We start from the raw sequence: 26,313 nt of genomic DNA on the forward strand, positions 1-26,313 counted from the left end.
GAACACAAAACCCTCCAAAGGACTGGATTTGGAAATACCAGTATCTGTGCCGGGGTAATAAAATCCAGGGAGCACCTGGAAGCACCTGCAGAGAGGTAGAAGCGGGCGGAGGAAGGGTGTCACTGGGCAGAGCTGCTCCTTGTTTTTTGCCCCCTGGGCATCTCAGGCTCTGGTACTCAGGATCAGCCACTGCACTCAATTAATGCTTGTCTCTTTACAATGTTGATGAAATCATCTTGTAACATTCCAGATGCCTAATGAGGGTGTGTGCAGCTAATGGGCAGTGACTCCTGGAGTCTCCCTACCATCGGCACACCCTGGTTGTAATGGTGATTTTTAAAAGCTGGGAAGCCCAGACTGACTTCTCCCAAAACAGACTTGATCAGTCCCCATGTCACCAGAGATTCACAGCCCAGCCTGCAGTGGTTTCAGAAAGAGAAGCCAATTACAACACACAGTGGTAGCGGGGGAGGCCCAAAGTACAGAAGGAACCCAGGACCAGGACAAGAAGACCCAGTTTTCCCACACAAAGCCACAGATACTGCCAAAACGGGGAACTTGGAGAAGAGACATGGATAGACTTAAGAGTTAAATATACAAATTGACTATATACCTAGTTGTCTCCTCTCTCTATTCTTGGATTCCACTTAGATGGTAGTAAAGGAATTGAAATGGTGTAAACCCACAACATCATGGGGAATGGCAGAAGATTATCAAAGGACTGGATATTTCACCAAGTTTATGGGACAGAATATTTGAAGGTAGGTGAGAAGGAGGAAGCCACAGCCAGAGCAAGCAGAGAGATCCGTTCTCCTAACAAAGCCCCAGAGAGGCTTGAAAATTGATTATACCAGGTACAATGCAGGACAGCTGAGATAAGATGTGGAAGTAAACCAAGGAGTTATTTGAGAGCTAGTATGTGGAAAAGTTGCTTTTGCTTCCATCCTAGGAAAACAAATAAACAAAAAAAGTTGTTTAAAGAAATTATAAGGTCCTAGAGAAAACAACCCTGCACAAACATTCTGGCCTGTAGAGGTTCCCAGTATAATGCTCAGGTTCCTACCCCACAACCCTAACATGAAGCTTGCCAGTTAGCAACTCTTGCCCATGTGCACAACGTTCTCAAAGTTGGTTGCTTTTACTGCCTCACTTGTAAAATATGAACCAACAACCAAGGAATCAACAGGAACAAGTAACAAACAACAATAATAAAATCCCAGAAAAGACAGGCACAGTTCAGAAAGTAAAAAGGAACTTTAAAAACTACAGAATTGTAAATGCTAGTATCCGAAGAAAAATCCAAAAGAGACTGTATACATAAAATAAGAATAAGAGGCTATAAAAAGAGCAATTAAACACTAGGCATCACAGAAATTTAAAATTATATGATTTATATGTGTAATATATAAAAATCACATATATATATATAAAAGTTGGTAGACTTATAATAGGAATGTAACAAATTCACAATGAAACTTGTTTCTGTAATTAATCAAGCAAAAGCTAAAACTTAGTAAGTTTATGGAAGCCTTGAACAGCACAATTAACAAGGTTTATTTAATGGCTATATAATATCCTGGACCCAATTTAAAATAAATTTTTTTCAACATTTGCCAAGTACCATAGAGAACATTTACAAAAGTTGACTGTGTCGTAGGCCATAAAACAAATCTCAAAGATGTTCAAAGAATTGGGATCATACAGATGACAACTGAGTTAGAAATCAGTAACTGAAAGGTAAAAAAAAAATGGAAAAAAAGCATCCTTCAGTTCAAAGAAAAAATCATAATGGAAATGGGAAGAAACAGAACTGAAAAATAAGAGAGAATAATATTAACAACAACACCACAGCTTCAAACAAGAATTGCTGCAAAGACGTGCTTAGAGGAAATTAATATCCTGAAAAAGAACAAAGAATAAAAATTAATGGGCTAAGTATTAACCTACAAAGTCAAGAGGAAAAAACAACTAAATAGACTTGAGGAAATAGAGGAAGGAAATAATAAAAGTAAAAGCTGACTGTAAATGAAATAGAAAACAATGATACGATAGACAGGGGTATAAAAAAGCCCGAAGTTTGTTCTTAGGAAAAGCTAATAAAATAGGAAAAAATACTGCAAGATTAATCAAAAGAAAAAGGAAGAGGGATGTAAACAACAGTAAGAATGGAAAAAAAGGGATGACCACAGACACAGCAGAGATTTTAAAAGCAAAATAGAAATTAAAATATTATGAAAAATGATAGGTTAAGAAATTTGAAAACTTAGAGACAAAATGAACAGTTTCCTAAAATATGTGTAATTTGATAAAAGTGAAGAAATAGAAAATTGAATAGATCAATAAAGATCAGTAATTAAAAATAAACCACCCACACTTTCACATACTGTGGCAGCCAGGCTCCAAAATGCACTCCCACCAAACCCGCCACCAAGCTGTGCCCCCTCCTCCTGGTATTCACACTCTGGTGTCATGTCCTCCCATCGTAAATGGGGCTGACCTGCATAAACCAGGAGATACCATGGAAATGATGAAACCTGACTTCCGAGGCTAAACTCTAAAATTAGACAGTATGACTCTTGCTCTGATATCTCTCTTGAATCACTAGCTCTGGGGGATGCCAGCTGCCATGTCATGAAGACCCTCAAGCAGCCCTAGGAGGGGGGCCGCATGGCAAAGATCTGAGGACTCCTGACATCAGCCAGCAAAGAATTGGCAGCAACCATGTGAGAAGAGATCCTGCAACCCCTGTCAAGATGACCACAGTTCCACCAGCATTTCAATAACCTAGGAGAGATCTTGAGCCAGAACCACACAGTTCAGCTAGTCTCAAATTTCTGACCCTCAGAATAAGATAATAAATTTTGTTGTATTAAGCCACTAAGATTTGAGGCACTTGTTATGCAGCACACACAATAAAACTATAGAGGAGTTCTACAATATATGCAGGGGAAAAAATAATCCTATTTTTTACAAACGTCCCCACCCACTTTGAGGCTATAGAATTTGGATTATACAGTTAGAATCAGCCAAAGGTATTTTTTTTTTAATTTACAAGAGTCTCACTAATGAACAGATAATAACATTATCATTAGCAAACTGAATCTAGAAAGGTATTTTTAAAATGCATGACCAGGCTTGGTTTACTTCAGGAATGCAAGAATGAATTTATATTTCAAAATCTGTATATCTTATTTACCACTTAACACACTAAAGAGGAAGAGCTATAAGACCATCTTACCAGACATAAAAATTTTTTATGAAATTTAACATTTACTCACAATTTCAAAAGTACTTAACAAACTAAAGCTAGAAATGTCATATTTATTGATGAACTATTAGAGACACTCCATTTGTAATCAGGACTCATTTAAGCATGCTCTCTGTCATCTTTTCTATTAAACACTGTATTGAAAGTTGTAGCTGGTGCAGAAAAGATTTTTTAAATAGAAATACAAATAAATAAAAGGTATGAAGTTTAATAATAAGAAAATTATTAGAATTATCTTTGGATATACTAATTGTGTGAAAATAAATTTCATTTCTATATACTGGTAATAAGCAATTTGCAAATGTAATTTTTTTAAGAGGTAATATCTACAATAGCAACAGTAATTCAAAAAACAGGGAGTATACCGAGGGACAAATCCAGCAAAATCTGTGCAAGATTTTTATGAAAAAAAGTCTGAAACCTCATTGAAAGGTTAGAGAAGACCTAAATACATGGGAAGATGAACCCTGTTTACAAACAAGTGTACTAGGTTCTGTGAAGACTGGAGTCTCCCCCTAAGCAGTTTACAGATTGGCTGCAGTTCCTATCAGAATTCCCAAAGGCTTTCTCAGTGGAGCTTGACATGCTGACCTTAAAATGTATGGAGAATTGCAAAGGCCCAGGGTAGATGAGACTTTTCTGAAGAACAAGGTGGAGTGGGGACCCCTTATCAAGAATTATTAGAGCTACAATAATGAAGACAGTGAGTAGGATAGATAACTAGGCCAATGGTTTAGGCCACAGAACCCAGATACCAACCTATATATACATGGAACTTGATAATGACAGAAATAGCTTTTCAAATCAGTGCAGAAAGAATGGACTATGTGATTTATGGTCTGGGACAAGAGGATGGATATTTGGAAAAATACAGGTATGCTCCCTACATCACACCATATACAAAAATTAATCCTATGTGGATTAAAGACCTAATTGTGAAAAACAGAATTTCACAACTTTAGAGGAAAACTTAGATGACTACTTTTATGACTTAAGAAGAAATTCTTAAGTAAGATTTTTTTAAAGCACAAACCATAAACTTATACTGCTCAGTTTAACTAGATTAAAAATAAAGCTTCTGTTTCACAAAAGAGACCAAAAATAAAGTGAAATTAGGAGCCAGAACTGAAAAAGGCAAGTTCAAAGCACATAATTTACAAGGATTAGTATCTAGGATCTATAAAGAATTCCTACAAACTAATAAGAAAAATAGAATATTTTTTTAATGTTCCATTATAAATTGGTCAGTGTATATGTACAGAAAACTCTCAGAAGAAATCCAAATGTTCAATACACATTTAAAATAAATTTAAAGACATTAGTTATCTGGGAAATACAAGATAAAACAGCAATGAGATACCACTTCATACCTATCAGATTGACAAAATTAAAGATTCTGACACTACCAAGAGTTGGGGAGGATGTGAATAATGAGGAATTAGAAGAAAAAAGAAAAAACACTGGGAAAACATATCCATCGATGAGAGAATATATTAATTGTGGTATATTTATTCAATAGAATATTATGCAGCTATTAATATGGGTGCATTAAAATCAAGTGCTTCATATGGATAAATCTCAAAAACATGTTAACCCAGGAAAAAAAAATTGAAGAATGCTATATGCAAAGTAGCATCATTCATATAAAATTTAAAAACAGGCAAAGCATTACTTAAGCTTGTTCAGATATAAAGACACATGTAATAAGAGTATAAAAAACATACATAGGGATATAAATCACCAGATTTATTAAGTAGATAACCTCCGAGGAGAGGAAAGGAATGAGAACAGGGAAGAGCTATATACAGGAGACTTCAACTTTATCAAAGTTTATTCTGTTAAAAAAATTTGAAACAAACTGAAACTTTTCATGAAGCTGGTTGAGATATCCAAAATTGTTCTCCATACTTTTCTGAATGTTTGAAAATGATAGCTAAAAGCTTGGGGGAGATGTTTTATTTGGAGGGGACACCAAAACGTAGACTGCATGGAAGCATGTACCTATTTTATCCCATGCTCTACCCCTCCACATATAAGAGTGCCTGGAACGGAGGAACTCACCAAATACTTGCTTAATTAATGAACATAGGCAAAGGCATTGAGACATAGTAGAACACAGCATGCTTTGAAAGCATTAATCATAACAATAGCCAACTTCTATTGGGCCCCATAGTCACCAGCCACTGACCTATTTGGCCTGGATTATCTCATTTCATCGTTGCAATGGTAGACTAGTTTCTTCACTCTACAGGTGAGGAAACGGAGGTTTAGAGAGCTAGGTAGCTCACTACAGTCTGTCAAAAAAGCTTGTGTTTTATGCTGTAGGTAGTTTCAAAATTTAGAGCAGTGGAAAAATAAGACCAGGCCAGGCCAAGCTGCTGACAGTGAAGAAGGCACATAAAAATACACACCCTAGAGTGGAGAGTGAGCAGGACCAGACAGGGGTGGGGAGGGTGCACCATGCCGGAGAGCCTGCAGGAAGCTCACAGCAGGGAACACTGGAGCCTCTCTGGACAGTCAGGGAGGGCTTTTACCAGAAGCAGACATTTGAACTTGGCCTTGAAAGAGAAGTGCACCTACAAATGCCAAGAACCCAGCTCTGCCTGCTCCATCTCCAATTGGTGTTGTTCGGAGGCTGAGACTGACTATGGGTGACAAACTGATTCGAATGTAATCTCCTGTATGAGAAGGTTTGCTCTCACCTTTACGTACACACACACACAAAAAGCAACTTGAAGCTCTTTCTTAGAGATCATGACAGCAGAAATAACTGCTTGCCCTTTAATAACAAGAGCTAACATTTATTGAGCCTTGCCTGTATGCAAGGCACTAGTCTCAGTCATCATACACTTTATTGCCTTTAAATCTCACAACTCTGTAAGGGAGGTACTATATATCCCTTTCCAGGGACAAGAAAACCAAGGCTTAGAGAATTTAGGTGTCTTGCCCCAAGTCCCATGCAGTTAGTAAATGGTGGAGCTCAGATTTGAACCCATGGCTGTCAACTCTCCAGCCCATGTTTTAACTACTGTTTCTCACAAGCACAGACATCCAATTAAAGCAACAAGGTTTTTACTGCTTTCAATTGGAAGAATAAATGAGAATGTGATCTGAGCATAATAAACTAGAAACCAAGCTAATCATTACATTCATGAACACCTGTCATATGCTAGGTACTCCATAAATACTTGTGAAATGAGGTAGCATTTAGTTGCAGGAAATGAAAACCAACTCAGTGTCAAAATGACATACTTGGCCCACATAGGATGCAAGTAGAAACTTACGAGAGCAGGACCATGTAGAGCAACTCTCCACAGGAGCGCCCAGGGGACTCTCACCATCAGCCAGCCATCCCTCCTGAGCCCTGCAGTTAGCCTTCCTGGGGAGTCCCACTCCTCCCTCAAATCTGGGTTCTGCTAACTCTCTGAGCACCCCTCCTCCTGCTCCTGGGCGCTCAGCAGCAACCACTGCTGTAATGGGCGCTGAGCTCCTGGAGGGCAGGCAGTGTGTCCTGGATCTGCCTGCCTATCACGGGGTAGGCCTTCTATGAAAATATGCCCTGAATGAATGGAATACAACGCTCTCCCAAAGAACCCAGAGGGCAGAGGTAAGTAAAATGAGAAAAACAAAATAGGACAAGGGAAAGAACTGGAAGAGCTCTGCCTTTCAAAGAGAAGTAGATAACGAGAACAATCCATGCTTTCCCTAGGAAAAACCACCATCACCTGGATCACATGTGCTCATTTTATTCATTCATTTCACATTCACCAGACAGACACCTACTCTGTGCGGAGACAGGCCCAGGGCCTTGGAAACAGGGAAGTGGGTTTGACCGGGAGAGGGAGAGGGTGAGGGAGGGTGGGATGGAGAGGGAGAGGAGGAGGCGAGAGAAGGGAGAGGAGGACAGCTGGCAATACTCTGGTCACATTTTAATTAATTGGAAGACTTTCCTATGGACTTAACCAAGAGTTCTTTCACTGATTAATTTTCGAAAGAGCTTGCCGAGTTGAATCATGGTGAACACAATGACCGCCGTTATTATGGCCTGACCGGCTAAAAGCAGATAATAAAGTCCCCAGAACAGGCTATGGTCTTGACGTTTGTCCTTGGCCACCAGCTGGGCCCAGGCCCCCGGTTTTAAGCTGTTAGACACCAAGGCAGGGTGGACAGAGGCCGCGGGCAGTGCAGACTGGGTGGGGACTTCGAAGGAGCTGTCCGCGGTAGGGTAGAGAGGCGGGCCCAGGGTGCTCTGACACCCCGGGTCGCCGGCCGGCAGGGTCCAGAGCGGCAGGTTGGCGCGCTGCCCTGGGCCGCGGCACCGCGGGGGCTCAGATCGACCCACTAGGCCCGGGTGCTGCAGCAGCCACGCCAGGAATGGCCACAAGCCACAGTCGCAGCGCCAGGGGTTGTGCCCCAGCAGGAGCTCCACCAGCCGGGGCAGAGCCTCAAACACGTCGCCAGACAGGGTCTCCAGTTGGTTGTGGTCCAGGTGGACTTCCTCCAGGCTGCTGAGGTTGCGGAAGAGAGAGCGGGGCAGGGCCCGCAGCCGGTTGTGGCTCAGCGACACTCGGCGCAAGCTGCCGAGGCCATGCAGCAAGCCGTCGGGGAGAGAGGCCAGGCTGTTGGAGTGCAGGGCGAGCACCTGGAGCTGGCCCAGGCCCCGGAAGGCGTCCTCTGGGAGCGCGCTCAGACGCGGGCTCAGAGTCACCCCGAACGCCTTCAGGCGGCTCAGGTTACGGAAGGCGGCGGCCCGCAGGGAGCGTAGCCGGGTGTGGTTCAGCCACAGCTCCTGCAGGCCGGCCATCTCTCCGAAGAGCACCTCCGGGAGCTCTTCCAGCGGGTTCTCGAACAAGGTCAGGAAAGTCAAGTTGCGCGAATGAAGAAAGAGTGCCGAGGGCAGAAACTCAATATGGTTGCTGGAAAGAGTCAAAAAACTCAGGCTTCGGAGCTGATCAAAGGAACCAGGTGCAATGGAACGGATGTGATTTCCGTCGAGCCGCAGCTCCAGCAGGGCGCACAGGTTACTCAACAGCCCCGAATCCAGAGAAATGAGCTGGTTCGAGTGGAGCAGAAGTTTCTCAAGCTTAGCCTGTGCCCCAAGCAATCCCTTGGGCAGGTGGGTCAGATTGTTTTCCGATAAATCCAACAATTTCAGGTTCCCCAGATTTGTGAAGAGGCTAGAAGGAAGGAAAGCGAGTTGATTTTGATTCAAAAAGAGCTCCTGCAGGTTAACCAGTTTCTGAAACATGTTTTGATCAAGGCCCTTTAGTTCGTTGCGGTCCAAAAACAACTGTTCGAGGAGCACCATCTTGTCCAATAGCGCGCCCGGAAGATGAGTGATCTTGTTGCGCGATAGCCTCAGGGTTTTAAGTTTTACCAGGTCATTGAAAGTGCCGGGGGCAATAGCAGAAATGTGGCTGTCTGACAGCATCAGGCGCTGCAGGACCGTCATGCCACTGAAGCTGTGATTCTGCAAGGCGCCGCGGCCCATTCGGAAGAGCAGGATATGCGTGAGGTTGGTGGGAAGGCCGAGCACGGCGATACGCGCTACGTTGACCCCAGAGCATTGCGCGGCGTCCCGGAAGATACACTTGCAGGCCAGCGGACAGGGGAAGGGCTGGGCCCTCAGGATCCCGAGCACTGCGCACAGCAGAGTGCTCCTCAGCATGTCTGAAAAGGCAACAGAGGGAAGTCTGCGGGCAACACGCAAGGACAAACGCTCATATTCAATCTCGGAACGCTACAAAGGCATGATCTCTTCGCCACGATTATCGTGGACTTGGAATGTTGTCCAGATACTACTAAGTATCCCTCTTTTCTTAGGAGTTCAGAATTGCTTAGAAGGTGAAGAAATTCCTTCTACACTACAAGGTCTCATTCTTTTGTTTTCCTTATTTTCTACTCTCAGCTTAAAGCATTGACATTAGAGCATTTTCATGCTATAGAAAAGTCCATACTTTTGAATCTGTACATTGAACTAATTAAAATAATCATTTCATGTTCAAGCTCACCAGACATCACAGAGCAGTGCTCACCACTGTCGAAACTGCCCTGTTCTTGATTCTAACTTACCCAGGGGTGGATATACTAAGTCAGAAACTGAACAGCAAAGTGTGTTATAACAGGCAACCACCATCTGATTCCTTTTATCACAATCATTTTATATCCACAGTACTAACGTACTGAAACAATGAACACCCCAAAATAGTGAATATCCTCAGCTAGCCACACTGAGAAAAGCAGGTAATAAAACCTATCACTCTATGCCACACATTGTTCTTAGTGCTTGAGTAAATTAATTCATTGAATCCTTCCAATAACCCTATGAAGTAGGTACTGTCATTACCACCAATTAAAGGATGAAGCAACTAAAGTACAGGAAGGTTAAGTAACTTAACCAGGATTCACAGAGTTCAAATTTGAGAGCAGTATTTCTGAGTGAGCCATAAATAAGAAGCTATCATTTCTAAGATGCCAAATTAAAAATTAATACTCGAGGGTATTGAATTATTTGTGAAATACCCACAGTAATACTAATCTGCCAAAACAATGTTTCCCAAGTGTAATTTCACACAAATCATTTCTTGTACTAAATTTTATTTCTTACCCACACTAACCAGTCCCTTCAGTTGCCCATACTAATTTTTAAAATATTTGGCCTTACCTGAAATGGTGCTGCAGCTCAAAGCAACTGCAAGTCTTAGAGCTTTGCCTGTGATTCAGCACTTTGAAAAGGAAGAGGAAGGTTTGCCTGCATCCTGAGGATAAAGACTTCACCAGAATAAAAGTCATAGAGAGGATGCTATCTCAGAGGGTATATTCTGGTTTTTAATGATCATCTTCAAGCTGAAAAAGAGACCATATATAACCTAAGTCCTACTGTCAAAGATGAATAAAGCAGAAGGGACAGAAGTTTCTCCATAAATGGCACAATAGGACTCTGTTATGCTAGAGAAGTTTAGTGGCACAGCTGGATGCTTGCAGCAGCCACACCCCCAGATGGACCACACTTCCTCTGGGTATGCCACAGTTCTCTACTCATTTTCCTCTCCCTCTTTGGGCATATTATAAGACTAAAAACATTCTCAGATATGTTCAATAATGGCATTACTGGCTTAAAGGGTATTCACATTTCAACATAACTTGGGCATGTCAAACTGCTTTCCAAAGTAGTTGTACTCATGTATGATACATTCGTGTTTCATAGCTCTGCCCATACATGGAATTGATTTTTATAAATTTTTTGCCACGCATACAGTTGTCTTAGTGTGGCTTTTATATTTCAATTCCCCATTTAATGATGAACTTGAGTATCTCCTCATATTTTTAAGGGTCACTTGTGCTTTATCTGAGAAATTATAGTTCTTTTGCCATTTTCCTATATCCAAAATGTCTTTTTAAAAACTGAATTGTAGGCATTCCTTATGTATTCTGGATACTAATCCTTTATCGATTAGAGGTGTTACAAATGTCTTCAACTAGTTTGATTTGCCCTTTCACCTTCTGATGTCCTTTGATGGACAGAAGTGTTAATATAGACAAAATTCTTTTTTGTGTGTGTGTCTTAAATATATCCTTCTCCCACGTCAGAAAAATATTCTATTTCTTAGCTTTATAATTTTTGTCTCTCATTTGTAGATCTTTAGTCATTTAGAATTGATTTTTGTGCAAGATGTGGGTTGAATCCAGTTTTTTTTCCACTAGTCATCCTTCTTCCCTCAGAGCTATGTCAGCACTATAGCAAACTAACATCTCACAAATGTGTGGGTCTGTTTCTAGACTCTCTAGTTGATAATACATGCACCGATGCCATACTGAAATAAACTTTCAGTGTTTAAAGCCTGAAAATATCCAGTGCTTTGTGAAGTGTGAAGAGAGAGACATTCTCATTCTGCACTGATGGGTATATAAACTGGGGCAAACGTTTTGGAGGAAAAATTTAGTAGTATCAACAGAATTTAAAATACTAAATTCTCTAGCAGTTCCACTGCAGAAAAATATACACCCTATGGATATGCATAAGATATGTTCACAAAAACACTTCAGGATTTTCTATAATAAAAAAAAGAAGAAAATCTAAATGACCATCAACAGAGAATAGTCATTTAAATTCTATGGTACACCCATGAAATGGATGCCTTGCACTTTAAAAAGAATGAAGTTGAGCTGCAAGTACTGACATAACTTTCTAAGATACACTGAATACGATAAAACAAGGGCAGGACAGCATATAAAATGTCTCATCTCTGTAGGATTTTTAAAAACATACTTATATGAGGACATATATACTTTTTTTCTGAAATGATACACCTGAGAAACTTTAGTACTCACCTTTTGGGAGGGAGAAACCAGGGAACAGGCAGACTTCCTTATATTTATATACTTTTTTGTGACGTTTGAATGTGTGCTTGTATCACTTTTAAGAAATTTTAATGCAGAAGAGAGATTTGGAAGGGAAAATGGCATTAAGGGAAAGAAAGGTATGAATAAAGGTATAAAAAAGTACTGGGAAAGTCCATGCTTACATTGTCAAAGAATAAATATTAACCTCTGGAATTACTGAGTGGGGTGGCACGGCAGAAGTGGTTCTTGAATTGTTTTATCCCAGATGGGAAAGAAGTCCCCCAGTCAGTGACACTTGCAGGTGTAGAAAAGCATGAAATCCAATCAGCCTTGGATGTAGCCAAATGCGGTTGAAGCCCAATATATGCTGAACTGACTGAAATCACCTTTTAAGTAATGCAGTCCTAAACGACAAGAAAAGCCCCTGCCCCTGCCAGGTAGTGAGGGAGGCTCTCAGCTCTGATCAAAGGAAGCAAATCCAGCTACCCTGGTGGCCCAGTGAGTCAGCCTTGCATAGGCATACCAAGTGAAAGGTCATGAAATGCCAGGGAACCAGTGTGATAGAGACTGGGAAGAAGTACTGTGGTGAAACTGGAGTAACAGTTTTGAGTCAGATTCTGGTGAAACTTCTTCAGTCCATTTCGCCAGTAAGACCTCCAATCAGAATGACCTCCAAGCTTTATTCATTGCAGAAAGCAGGACATCCCAATTGCCCAAGGATAAGCTAGGTATAGAAGTTGCAGGCAGTGGAGGAACAATCCCCATCCACTGAACAAATGGGGGATTATGGAGAAGAATTTTGAACAATTGATGTTCCAAGTCCTTCAGATTTTGGATCCATTCAGTAGGTCAGAAATCTGCTGTCCAAAGTGGCAGCTTCTGTACAGAAGTCACAGAAGCCTGGCCTATGGGGTTCGGCCTTCAAAACCAGGTGTCTGCTTGGATGAGATATGCTTTTCTTCCTGTCAGGGCTCAGGAGGCCAGAGCACAGCAGGCTCTCTGAGTTTACACTTTGAGTGATCACAACTCCCAGCCCTGACCAGAGGCAGTCTCATTCAAACTCCTGTAACGCCCTCTGTCCTTCCCTGCAATTTACACTTAGATTAAAGCACCTGGTGGTGACGTAGGGGGAAGAGGAAGGAGACATGCAGAACTGTGCCACTGCAGCAGGCTCTGGGGACATGATTAGCTATACAAACCAAAGTGAATGAGAATTTGGGTTCAGACTAGGCCTTTCCCCATCCAACCATCACACCACAGCCTGCCACACAGCCCACAGCAGAGAGCATGTACCTCCCACAGAACCCGTGATGCCAGGGAACACCTCCTGTTCAAGCCCAAAGACCCAACTGAATCCTGCCTTCTTTGGGATTTCTATGACCAGTGGTTAGCTCCAGAGATTCTTGCTCTCCTTGGAGTGTTCTTTTTATACTCATGGATGTGCCTCACCTCAAACTTATCAAGTCTTACATGGTATTAGCTTTTGGTTTATTCTTCCCAATCATTAACAGATAGGACCCTAGCCTTATATTTCACCATTTCCCTCAGACCTCCTGACACTTAACATTTGACTCTACACTATATATGACTGATGGGTTTCTATGGGATGGTCACAGATGTGGTGTGGTATGTAGAATGTTGTATTTACTGCCTTCAAAAATCCAAAGTTTAAAAAAGGAAATGGGGAAGTACTAAGCAGTAAAATAAATCCAGAGGGGGTAGGTATTCTGTATCTAAAAAGCAAACAAACATATAAAGACACAGAAAAAGAATGTTATTTCATTCCTTTAAATTTTTATTTTGATTAGCTTCAATCAAAAAAGATTTCATAAGGTTATTTACAGTGCTGAATGTACAATTAATGAATACCTTTTTGACATCAGGGTACCATTCTTGAGCAGCAATACAATTAAAAAAATATAAAGATGCAGTATCATTTCTGATATAAAGTTACTTAAAAAAAATCCAGAGTCTTGGAAAATAATTCATAAATCATAACAGGAAGTAACTATTTTATTTAATGTGCACATAATTACCAAATTTTATTACATTAAAAAATGTGTAAACACCCATAGACTATACAAAATTAACATCCCACATTTTGTTAAAAGTTCCCAACCACCTCCCACCATAAATATACAAAAACCTATTTCCAGATATGTCAAAATTGCATGCATACAATCTTAGAATGTTTTCTAAAGCTTGAATTTTGCTCTTTTCCTGATATTGTTTATCTATAGCCGTTCTGGGAACAGAATACATAAATACTGATATATTATTTACCATGCTTTTGAAACTGAGCAGTATTTTCATAAACATGGGAAACAAAATAAATAGAGTAAAAATTGCAACAGTTTTGTTTTAATGCAAGTGCAATTTGGAAAGCTTTCAAATGTAAAGATTATAAAACTAATATAAAAAGTATTTATTTTGTTGGCTTAGCCACTTTTATTCAAGCATTATTTGCAGTACTGCTCTACAGCAGTTGGTGCTAGAAGATACAAAACATATAGTCGCCACTATTTATATTTGAGGGAAGAAAAAAAACTTTAAACAACCCTGAGGGAGACACACATTAAAAATCTTATTTATTTAAAAAGTTAAAAAGTTACATATCATTATTTAACAATTACTTTACCGGACATCGCCATCCATTAAGTATGTGCATAAATAAAATTTAAATCAGCAATATTTATTAATCTTAATACATTAAAATAACATATATACAGATTTTAAAATTTAGGTCTGTTTACACTCAAATAATTTAATGTGAAATGCAGAATCAAAATTACTACATAATGGTGACCTACACAGACAGGACTCTCTGGCACTGAGCAAGACCCACACCTGGAGTCACAGACATTCTTCAAATAACATTCTAGAACCCATCGTTTACAACCCGAACAACCCACCTCACCTATGTTCAAATCTAACTTTCTACAAATGTTTGTCCACCTACCTAAAAAACCTCATTCCTTTGAAAACAAAATGGACAGATGAGATATAAAACCCTTATAAAATCTAAATGTTAAAAAAAAAGAGAGGGTAAAAAATATATAGCTCTTTATGATCATGCTCTTAAGTATGTTAAATGCAACATGATAATGGATTTTTAAGCTGCTACTTAGCAACTGTTTTAATTGTATGTTTCAGTATTTAAATCAAAGAATAAAATTTACAATTCTGAGAAACCACTGAGGAATAACACTTTACATGTTGAAAATGAATGTGGAAATCATAAAATGACCAAAAGAGTAAGGAACTATAGAAAACAGTGCTAATTCACAGGCCAAGAGGTCTAATATGCATAGCTTCATTGAATCATTCATGGAACAATTGTCCTTATCATCTAATGTGTATTAATATCATATTATACTCTTTAATAGAGAACTTTAGTTATATTTTAGTAAGAATCATCAGTGGCAATAGTAGTGACAGTGATCCTGAGTGTAACATACATTTTTCTGCAGTTACCAAACATCATTCAGGTCTCTGCAATATAAAATGAGAACCATTTGGTTCTACAGTTCTGGGTAATATTTGATAAATTGGTAATATCAGAAAAATAGTGATCAGTTAGAAGAGGAAAGCACAAACGTGCTAATGTTTAGGAAAGAACACAGGAAGTAGTTCAGGGTCCATTTTACAGCAAAATCAGTTTCCTTGTTTATCATACCTGTGGGCTTTGCCAAACTGCTGGATCTTACCTATAAAGGAATTTTTAAAGTTACTTCATTTAGAATTTAAACATTAACCAGGCAAAACAGAAAGGTGAAAAATATTTTCCACATTTCTTTTGACTCAATGAATGTCTATTCTTTATTTTTTTTCCTCCCAGAAATTTCCACAACCAAATATGCTTGTTCATAAGCATCCAATCCAAAATAGGTAAGCTCTGACCTCTGGCGCCGCCTAATGGCATATGACAAGTCACCAAGTTCATATTGCTTTGAAAAAATGGCAGTCCTTCAAAATCACTCATTTGTCAAGCTTCATTATTGATAAGAGAGACATACATCAAACCTTAAAAATTTCAGAAGATACAAGTCTAACTCAAAAACTAAATTAAAAAAATTAAAAAAACAATTTTCCTATGTCTCTAGGTAATTAAAACAGAAGAAAATATATTTAAAATGGTATAAAACCTGAGAGAAAAAACAGGTATGAAGAGATATTAAAAAGACAGAGCTACGTCTATTAATAGCCAAAAGAAATAACCTTTTTTCCTAGTGAAAAAGTTTCTACATTTAACTCAAGCAAATTACACTACTGATACCAGACATAACGCACGGTCCACTTAACAGCTTTTGAGGGACACCTGAAGAAGGCAGTGAAGCACCTTGCTGATAAGAAAAATAAAACCCAGGCAGTTTGTACAGAAAATATAAAACCATAAATGAAAATTACCTGAGTTGTTCTATAAGCAACACCATAAAACTCACACCTAAATCTAAGCTACCAAAGAGAACTGGTATATGTACATACAGAATTCTTTGGAAGAAATACTGGAATCAAATGAAAACAGGCTTTCTTCCTATTTTCACTGGAAGCTAATTAACACCTATTTTATTTATCAACAACAAAGTTAGGACTGTATATAAATGAGCACTTTTTCTAATAATGGGATTGTGAAAGTTTCAAGATGCAAACTGAGTCTCAAAAGCTAATGTCTAAACACCTACCAAATACCAACTTTCTTCTGCACACTGTATAGAGTATCTATCACTGAGGAAAACAATCAAGAAAATTCTGGAAGTACATACATTTAGTTACGGAATAAAGATATTGGGCTTCACAGACTGATTATTAATTTGACAACCTTTTTCTTGTTTTGTTTAAAAAAACATCTCAAATCAGCTACTTATATCAGAAGGGACATTAATTAAAATGGTGCCATTCTGACACAGAGGATCAGAAAATCCTGAAATTCCATTCTCCTCAATACTGCTACTACCATCCCACTGAGACTGATGTATTGCTATTTTATAGTGATCACTTGACATTATCCATTCTCCTTAATGCTTTTAGCTTCTGTTGTTGTTTGAGGTTTTGGTGGCCATTCTGGATCAACTAAGAGCTCCTGAGCCAGATACATGTACTTTGCCTTTGGTATCTTCTTTCTACAGCCCAGGGTCCAGGGCAAGCAGCATTTTCCCCACTGATCCACTGACTCCTAAGAAAATAAGGGAAAAGAAGAATACCCTAGTAAATTAAGGACAGCTTGTTTTTGTTTTGTTTTAACTAAGGTATCATTGATATACAATCTTATGAATGTTTGACATGAGCAACACTGTGGTTACAACATTCACCCTTGTTATCAAGTCCCCCCCACACCTTATCGCAGTCACTGTCCATCAGCACAGTAAAATAAGGACAGCTTGTTTTTAACAAGTTTCTTAAAACATAGTACAATAATGCCGAAAAATAAAGAGGAAATGACTTCTGAGCATGACAGATGAAAAAAATATCCATGTAAAAAAAAAGGCAGCTTTCAATTATTTAGGAACAGTATTTTTTAAGATTAGATTTTTTAGTTATCAATGTAATTTGTTTCATTTAGTTTTATGTACCTATCCTCTTGTGTATGGATATATTCTTAAAATAACTTGCCTACCTGGTTTCTATGATTCTATAACTCACAACACCTAATGTATTAAGAATAACTTTAAACTATCTAGAAAGAGAAAACATTTTTAATATTTAATATGGAAACCCTCATATTCTATCCCAAACTATCTTTTGGTACTATTGCTCCTATCAACTTAGCCACCTCATCATTTTTGGAAGAAAGAAGCATAAAAATATCATTGTTACTGTTTATACCACCTTTCAAAACGATGAAAATATTGTTACATCAAAATTAGAATTAGATCACATTTAATGTCAATCACTTTTTTTAAAAGCGCATTTTCATTACTATAAAAAAGCATTTTACAATGATGGTTTCTCTTGGTGCTCAACTGCTAGGAAGAGGTACATAGAAAGGTGTAAAGCAAGCACTATTTCTTAGTTTTATTCCATTATAAAAAGCTCTGCTGTCACTGAAATCCTTCTGATCAATCCTGACATTTTTAGTGAAAATGACCTTAGATAAGTAATTCTTGGAGAAGAAGAAATCAGAGTCCCTGGTTATTATATAGAAATATAAATTTCTGAGGGCAAAGTCCCTCAGAATTTGCCTTTATTGAAATCTGAACTATATAAATGAAATAAAACTCAATGACTATACTGAGACCTGTAGTTAGTAACCTCCAAAGAATAATTTTTAATTATACTGGCTGCTCCTTCTCCAAAACAAAATTTAAATCCCAGGTTGTTTTGTTTTGCCATGAACATAAAACCCAGGCTACACCTGAGTCTAATCTCAAGTAATCTCACAAAATAGAAGCATGACATAACTGAGATGGACTTTCCAATGTTAACCCCCAAAACATCTTCATAATCAAAATGGGCAAATTTGAAAACACATTTTGAAAACATGTTTCTAAATTGGTCAATGGTTAACACCAAAAATAACTTTAAAATGAAAACACTTTAAAACTTTGTCATACTTTGACTTGGTAGACCTTCTCACCTTAGTCAAACCACCAGCAATCTACTACTCTTCACTTCTTCTCCAGAACTGTGGGGTGGGCCCATGGTAGCACTGACAGCATGAACTAAGTGCCTTTAAAGGTCCTCTACTTTATCAACAAAACACAGTGAAAGCTGCCCTGTACCAAGAATTTAAGGGCAAAAACTGTGTTCACCAGTAACTATATTCTGGGGATGAGGAATACAATTTTGAAGATTATTCAACTAGCAGTTGTCATAACTAACAAGAGCTATGACCATCACCTTAAAAGAAGTTCACAAGAAAACATTTATCATTAGGATTCATAAGAGACTAGACACAAGATTTTTCAGGTGATCCAAAGAATTCCTTTCCAGTGTAGGCACATCCACAACAAACCTTAATATTTAATCTGAGGTAATGGCTCACTACTTGAGATCAGTTTTTTTCCCAAGGTGTTTCAGTCTAATTGCAGAAAAGATCATTGTTCCTAAATCAATCTGAAAGCTGTCACTTTTTATTTTACAGCATGTAGCACTGTTAAAGATCACAGGAAAAGGCTAATGGTGAATGCTGACTTAGAAAAAAAAAGCAGAACACATAGGCTTGTGCCCAGATGAGCTGGTTGAAGGGTACTGCATAGAAGGCTGAGTTAAGGAAAGTCACAGCCAGTGTACTTAAATGTAACACACACACACACACACCAAAATCTGTTCCCTACCTCCCTACCTGTGGAAAGTGAGGCAAGCAATTAACTAAAACTAATTTCACTGCAAACAAAATCACAATTGACTAGTATTCATTCTGCATCAAGGTACATGTTATAAAAAAAGAAATCCTCATATACCTATAAAAGCAGTGTACACTAGTTATAATTCAGAAAACACAAATCAAGTCACAAGAAACACTAATGATCCCGATTCTGCTGTTTTTAGAACATATTTTGTTTCTGTGCCCTCAACTCCCCCAAATATCATACACACATAATACACAATAGGCAAGCAAAGGTTAGTTTAAAAATACAAACATCCTCAATATAATTCACTGGCAAAGAACATAAAAGGTGCTACAGGCATGCTGGAGAGATGATGGTGGCAAGAGGAGAAAGGCAAACACGGTGCGACAAGGCAGCATGGAAGCTGAAGCATCTTAGAATGATGGGCTTAGAATGAGCAGAGGTTTCCCCAACACCCAGGACTACCTCCCTGAAGCAGGAGAACACAGTAACCACAGCACCTGGATCTTCTGGTTGGCTCCAAAGGAGTGGTCAAAATAACCAAATGTATCCCTCAGAAAAGGAAAAAGGCTACCACACTCCAGCAGAGAAACCATAGAGAGCTTTCAAAAAGATCTACAGCTAAATTCTCCTGCTTCTTAGATCATTCCAAGCTGCTCATTCCAGAACCCCATTGCTAGTTCATTCTTGGTAGTGTCTTTTAGGAAATCTCTTAATGGGTAGCATTAAAATATAAGGCCATGCTTGGGGGTGGGGGGGGGAATGTTGTAATGGTACAGTGGATTTCATTAAAATCTCCTTCCATACCAATCCTCATATAAAATAAAGACAATCAGAATTAGCATTCTATCTTTAAAAGCTCAAATAATGTTCTAAGTAGCCTACAACTAATACCTGATTTTTTTCCCTGAAAAGGAAAACATACTCAGGAACAAATCCTCAGGCAGGATCAAACTACATACATTAGGATTCTACTTCCACATCTACCACTAAGTGGCCTCAGTTTACCAGACACATGACAGGCAAAATACTTATTAGAGATACGTAGCACAGACCTTCTCAAATAGGAGCCCTCCACTAAAACTCAATCAGTAGAGGTCAGGGAAGAAAATCCTTGACAGCTCAAGAATCTTCCTTTGTCAGAGAATTATTAATATCTGAGGCTGCTAAAGAACATCACAGGAAAAAATAATTAGCTACAAAGAAGTTTTACCTTTGATTATTTGCAAATGGTTTACTTAACCAGCTTTCAATTTGATTCAACAGACATTTACTGAGGCCACTGAGCATCAAGAAAAAGAATCACTATGGGAAATTAAGTACTATTAGGTAAAAATCATTCCCATATCTAACTTAGGTTAGCTGGATGAGTGTTTGGTGGGCTGAGTAGAACATAACGCAAAGGTCTACTATTAAATAAAATGACATATAAAAGTTTATTTGGTCTTTAACGAACAGATGGAGGCTTTTTGTTATAGGAATATTATGGTCCTGGGTCCAGATAAACCTGAATTTGAAACCACAGTTTCTCATCTGTGAAAACTAGGATAGCTCTTAAGGTTGTTTTAAGAATTAGAATTTATACAAGATGTCTCATTATAATGTCTAACATAAAAAGGTACTGATAACACTATTGTTTGTCTACATTTTGATTTGTTATTTGTTATATTAATCTACCTCTCCATGGTCCCGAAAATGATGTATGTGGGGCAGTGTTGCATAGTGGAAGAATCACTCTTCTTGAAATTAGAATGCCTGGTTTCAGCTCTCAACTCTCCCACTCATCAGATAAACAACCTTGGCAAATCCACTGAATGTTGTTTCTTTATGTATAAAATGAAGTTACAAATAAATACCTTCAGATTGGGAGGATCCTGGAGGTGTTGAAGTAACCAAAAGGAAAAAATATATAGATACAGGGTAGATATAGCTTAAGGACATAAGCCCCTAATACTGCTCTGGTTATACCCACTACTAAGGACAACTGGGCATCACACTGCTTTGACATAAAGAAATTAAAGCTGATTCTATATTCATCCCATCATTATGAAACTGTCACTACCAATCATGAAGCATTAGAAAAGGAAATGGCATCCTATAGGACCTCTCTTACAAAGTGATCCTGTGATACTACACTGGGCATTGAGCCTGCAGAATTTCAAAGTAAAGTTCAGGCAGTTACTACTCAGGTAGAAGGTGGCTAAAAATAAGTGAGTAGCTCAACTCAGAAATGCCAGGGAATCCTCTTAAACTCTACAAGTTTCCTCATGTCTCAGGATAAGTGAAAGGCTTAGAGCGTGCATGCATAAAGCATATATCATCCATTTACAAATAGCAATAGGTCAGATAATGAGGTGAGATTTTATTCTCACAAATTCTCTATACCCAAAATGTTGGCTAAGAGTTGATTCAATGGTATTGGTTTAAAAATTAAGACTAACCTATACTTTCTATCAAGAACTATACTTCAACATCCTAACATCAGGAAATGGGTTTTTTTCATATGTTTCTCTTCTTTTTACCACCAAGCTTCAGAGCTTTCAAATAGTAGGCTACTTAGTGGATCCAAGTAAAAAGTTCTAAACCATGGTTTGTACAAAAAAAGGCACTGTCTCCCCGAAAATTTTTCTGAATGATGAGACACATATGTGGGGGAAAGCCAAAAACCCACCCAAAATTAAAGCACAGTAACTAATAGGAAATCAGAAATTATTCCTCAAAATTTCAATCTTTGGATTCTGATCCATGAAGAACAATTCCCACCTCATAACTCTGTTTACAGGGGTCTCATTTAGCTTCTAATGGGACTCATGAAGATTAACAACATAAAATTTAAGCCAGAGAAAAAAGGAAAAATTAACACCACTGAGGGTAAGACCTTTAGACACACACAAGATAAGGATTGGAATGGAAAAGAAACTGATGAAATTTCTTCAGTCCTGAAAAGCCTGTAACAAATGTTTGCCATGAACTTTCTAGGACTCTAAAGAAATGAAATGCCAGGCATAGGGAAAAAGGCTGAAGCAACACAGAACAGAACACTACCCTACAGAATGCAGAGGACACAACTAAGAGAGCCTAGGTAAATGTGAAGAATTCAGAGTAAGTGCTCATTTCCAACCTGTGGTGGCTGTGTGGTGAAGCGATATTCTCCTTGTCTGTCTCGATTGAACACAACTTTCCAAAGGACCATGTCAAGGAAGAAGTTCTGAGAGATATTCCAGTGAGTTAAGAATTCAAAATGACTAAGTCATTCTTTATTAATGTGCATATTTAAAAAGACTCACACAATTGCTGCATTATTAGTGAAAAACATGACTTGGTTTTCATACAGATAGTATCAGTTAATATTGCAAAAGGATAAAGTATAACAGGACTTCTGTAATAAATATAAATTATCATAAAATTGAAAAAATGAGATCCTCTAAATTTTCCACAAACTATGGCTTTTGTATGACCTTCAGGTCTTTCCTACATTAAAATAATGCTTATAATCTGCAGTCTTTTTCCTAATAATGAGTTACTGTCATTGAAATATATATTAATTTTATATCTATACACATTATCTACAAATGAGTATGATTTCATCAGAATCCAACACAAATAATTCCTTTGTTAGTCATCAAGAATAATAAATTAAGAGGGTTTATGAAAGGACTCCCTAAAAATTTTGTTTTTTAAGAAAACGATTATCTTAAATAACAATTGAGTGAAAAGATAAACTAGAAAAAGGAATGCTTTTAAAATATAATACCGGGGTATGTTTTCTACTGTCCATAAAACAGCAAAAATACATTCTACCGGGCAACTTTAAAAGATCAGTACCATAATATACATGCTGCTTACAATGGCCCAAATTTAAATACCAAGTCATCTTTTAGCAAGGTAACAAATTAAGTATAATTTCCAAATCTAGACCTATTATCACTAAAGTATACATATTTCCCCACAAATTACCTAATTTTAATTCAAAAGTCTGCCCTATGAAACCCTTAACTTAGAAATTCCAATTTTTATCTCCTTCTCCTGTATCATATATTGCTACTGTAGGAGTGAATTATAATAGTAGTTCTCAGAACAGACAAAATTTTATTAACAAGCAGCAAATGAGAACTTACGAGCTCCTTTTACAGAAGCTCAACTAAGGCAATCCTAATAGGACAGTAACTACTCGTATACAGTGGGATCAAAAAGTACTTCAGACCTCTGGAGGAAGCTTAAAAGAAAATACCAAGGAAGAAATTCCAGTAATCAATGCTGAGATTAGGTAGGTTCATAATGATCATTATTTTATACTTTAAATAAACTCTCTTATTAAAATTTACTACACTTCATGGAGAAAGCTCCCCTCCCTCTTTTCCTCCCTTCAATGGAAGTTTTTATTGTACATCACAGGACTTGGGTGGTACACACCCACTCTGATTTCATGGCCACTGATGTACCAGTTAGGGGCCACGTGAGTACCAATCTTCTCTCATTTCTACCAATCACTAATTTTTGCTATCTCACTGCTTATTTTCACCTATCTGTATGAGTGCAGCTAAGTCACATCCCTTAATAATGACTACAGCTCATGGAAAAAGTCAGAAAAGAAGGCTAAATGAATTTAACTAAAATGAACCTAAAACTCTTTCTGAACTTCCATGATGTTACCTGTCCTCTTCCCCCATCATACATTAAATCAACAAGAATCCCAAAGCAGCAAGGGCCATTTGATTATCTGAAGTGCTTACCTCCACCATGATAGATACCAGGGCATTGACAAGAATGATCATGAGCATAGTTATACGCCACCGATATGGTACACACACTATCTGTAAGACAAAAAAATTTCAAGTTAAATGTGTAGTTTATAGTTGATATTATAGCATTATATCCTCATTTCCAAAAGTACTTTTTAAATTCCTGTTATATAACAAACACCTTCACACACATTACCTGTTCAATAGTCAACAATGCCACAAGGTTGATATTATATCTACTTTTCAGATGATAAAGTTTAAGTAACTCAAGGTTAAAAATAAATAGCTGAGCTCAGAATCAAATACTATTCACTCAGACTAATCCATGCTCTACTTGATCAGGAATTTCTAAGTCCCTATTTTTAGAATAAAACCCTGTCTTTAAAACAATGAGGCAGATACTGATCTGATAATGAAGTATGTTCAAAATTCCAAACTGTTATAAAGACAAATTCATAAAAGAACTATTCAGATCGGTTTAAGAAATACAATCGAAGTTTTCACTTTGAAATTTGTGATTAATTTCTAAGGCCTAAAAAAGTAAAAGAAAAACAAATCCCACTCATGCATTCATCCTTCTAGTCAGCAAATATTTACTGAGTACCTAATATACTGTGCTACATGTCAAGCAGTGATATGATCTAATATATTTTAGAAAAACACCTGTGATTCCAAGAAGAAGGATTTGAGGGGTGGATACAGCTATAGTGACCCAGGCAAGTTTAGACTATCAAACTAGAAGTGGTGGGGGCATACTAAGAAATATATATTTGGTCTTTGTCTAGTTTCGTGATGAAGAGCTCTTAAAACTTTTAATTTCCTGAGTATTGGGAGTGATAGGAGCGTCTTAACACAGAGCTTCTAAATCACCTAGAATTTTCTGGCTATCAGGAATGTTTTTTTCCTAAGGAGGTTATTCTTGGTGGGCTCTAAATAGCTTCCAGATAGGGGCTAGTCACCAAAAAGACTAAGCCATGATTAGAAGCTTGGAACTTTCCACCCCATGCCCTCATCCTCCAGGGAGGAGAGAGGAACTGAAGACTGAGTTAGAACTGATCATGCCAGTCATGAAGCCTTCCCTAAAAATACCCTTAAACTACAGTTTGGAGAGCTTCTGGGTCAGTCAACACCTCTATAGACTGGGAGGATGGTACATCCCATCTCCACAGGGACAGAAGCTCCTGCACCTGGGACTCTTCCAGACCTCAGCCTATGTACCTCTTCATCTGGCTATACATCTGTACCTTTATTATTTCTTTATAATAAACCAATAAACATAAGTAATTGTTTCCCTGAGTTCTGTGAGCTATGACACAAATTATTGAACCTGAGAAGGGGAGTGTGGGAAACCTGATTTATAGCTGGTTGGTCAGAAATATGGGTGATCACCTGGGACTTGCTACTAATGTCTCAAGTGGGGGCAATCTTGTCAGACTGAGCCCTTAACCTGCAGGGTCTGAGCTAACTCCAGGTAGTTAGTGTCAGAACTGAACTGCAAGACACCCAGTTGGTGTCCAGAGAGTTGGAGAATTAGCTGATGTGGAAACAACTCCCATACATTTGGTGTCATAAGTGTTTTGAGTACAGGAAAAAGTTTCCTTTTAAGTAGCAAGTGGGATAGGCAAAAAAGAGAGAAAGCAATTCAGAATAAGCAAGCAGAGATTCTAGCAACAGACTGGCTATGAAAAGAAAAGGAAAAAGTTAAGGACACACATACATACTTCTGATGTGGATAAATGGTGGTTACCAAGAAAAAGAGACAGCAGGGTTGAGGGAGAATATGATGAGCTTAGTTTTAAAAATGTTTAATGAGAGAACTGATCATTGCATATAATATTCAGTATGTCAATGGATATTCAGGTCTGAAGTTCAGTTGTGAGAGTTAGGTTAAGGGAATAAAGTTAAGAGGCTTTAACAAACAGATGGCAACTATGGATACAGTCATGACTACAGATGAGATCATTAGAAACATACAGGGTAAGACAGGGGAAAAGGACAGAAATGTGTGGAACACTAACATTTAAGGAACAGGCAGAGGGTTTGGAACCACAATGGAGAATGAGAATGAAGAGTCACAGAAATAGGAAAAAATCGGAAGAGAAGAAAGCATCATGAAATTCAAGGGGGAATGTCTCATGAACGAGGCTATGGCTAACTTGTCTAAAACTGCTGGGTAGCCAATTTACTGGAAAAAATAAAAATAAGGGGAACAAGTCCATTGGACTTGACAATAAGGTTGTTAATGGCCTTGGCAAGGGCAGTTTCAGTGGACTGACAGGAGTAGAAGCTAATGATGACTGTGGCAGGAAGGTGATGAGTTGAATATAGCACTCTTCCAAGAAATAGTTTGGCTATGAAGCAGAAGACGTGTAGTGGGAGACAAATATAAATGTGTTCTGCTTTTTCTTCTTTGGCTTAAAGTACTTATCTAAGTACCTCAAGGAAGCATGGAGGGAAACATGCTCAAATACTGCTGGTAGGACTATAAACTGCCAACCTCTTCAAAGTTAAATAACACAGCATTTATAAAAATTAAAATTCTAGATATGTTGACCAAGCAATTCCACTTCTGCACATTTAACCTCTAAACAGACATTTGTCCTTCTTAATGAAGTCTGTAAGGACTTGAAATACAGCATTCTTTATAATAGCAAAACAACAGGAACAACCT

The 26,313-nt window shown here is 38.2% G+C and overlaps 2 protein-coding genes across 7 annotated transcripts in view; both read right to left on the reverse strand.

Annotated features, from left to right (window-relative positions):
• Positions 1-6,571: 6,571 nt before the first annotated feature.
• On the reverse strand, positions 6,572-10,040 carry GP5 (glycoprotein V platelet). Its single transcript, XM_036875142.2, has 2 exons — positions 9,933-10,040; positions 6,572-8,938 (listed from the first exon to the last, which is right to left on the reverse strand). The coding sequence occupies exon 2, from the start codon at positions 8,934-8,936 to the stop codon at positions 7,227-7,229; it is 1,710 nt and encodes a 569-aa protein (XP_036731037.2). The 5' UTR covers positions 8,937-8,938; positions 9,933-10,040; the 3' UTR covers positions 6,572-7,226.
• Positions 10,041-13,383: 3,343 nt separating this feature from the next.
• ATP13A3 (ATPase 13A3) overlaps positions 13,384-26,313 on the reverse strand; it is an 84,472-nt gene continuing 71,542 nt past the window's right edge. For 4 of the 6 annotated variants that reach the window (XM_036933181.2, XM_036933183.2, XM_036933179.2 and 1 more), the window contains 3 exons: positions 23,634-23,714; positions 22,022-22,108; positions 13,384-16,784 (listed from right to left, as the gene is read on the reverse strand). In XM_036933181.2, coding sequence (XP_036789076.1) covers positions 16,614-16,784; positions 22,022-22,108; positions 23,634-23,714 — 339 coding nt within the window. In that variant the 3' untranslated portion in view covers positions 13,384-16,613. The remainder of the gene's footprint in view (positions 16,785-22,021; positions 22,109-23,633; positions 23,715-26,313) is intronic. The other 2 variants (XR_005034158.2, XM_036933184.2) reach the window with 2 other exon arrangements.

The sequence above is a fragment of the Manis pentadactyla genome, chromosome 1 (assembly GCF_030020395.1).
Source record: "Manis pentadactyla isolate mManPen7 chromosome 1, mManPen7.hap1, whole genome shotgun sequence".
In the NCBI taxonomy this organism is placed as follows: Eukaryota; Metazoa; Chordata; class Mammalia; order Pholidota; family Manidae; genus Manis; species Manis pentadactyla.

What these genes read in the sequence shown, in the direction of transcription:
- GP5 (XM_036875142.2), bottom strand. Translation starts at nt 8,936, where the DNA reads ATGCTGAGGAGCACTCTGCTGTGCGCAGTGCTCGGGATCCTGAGGGCC.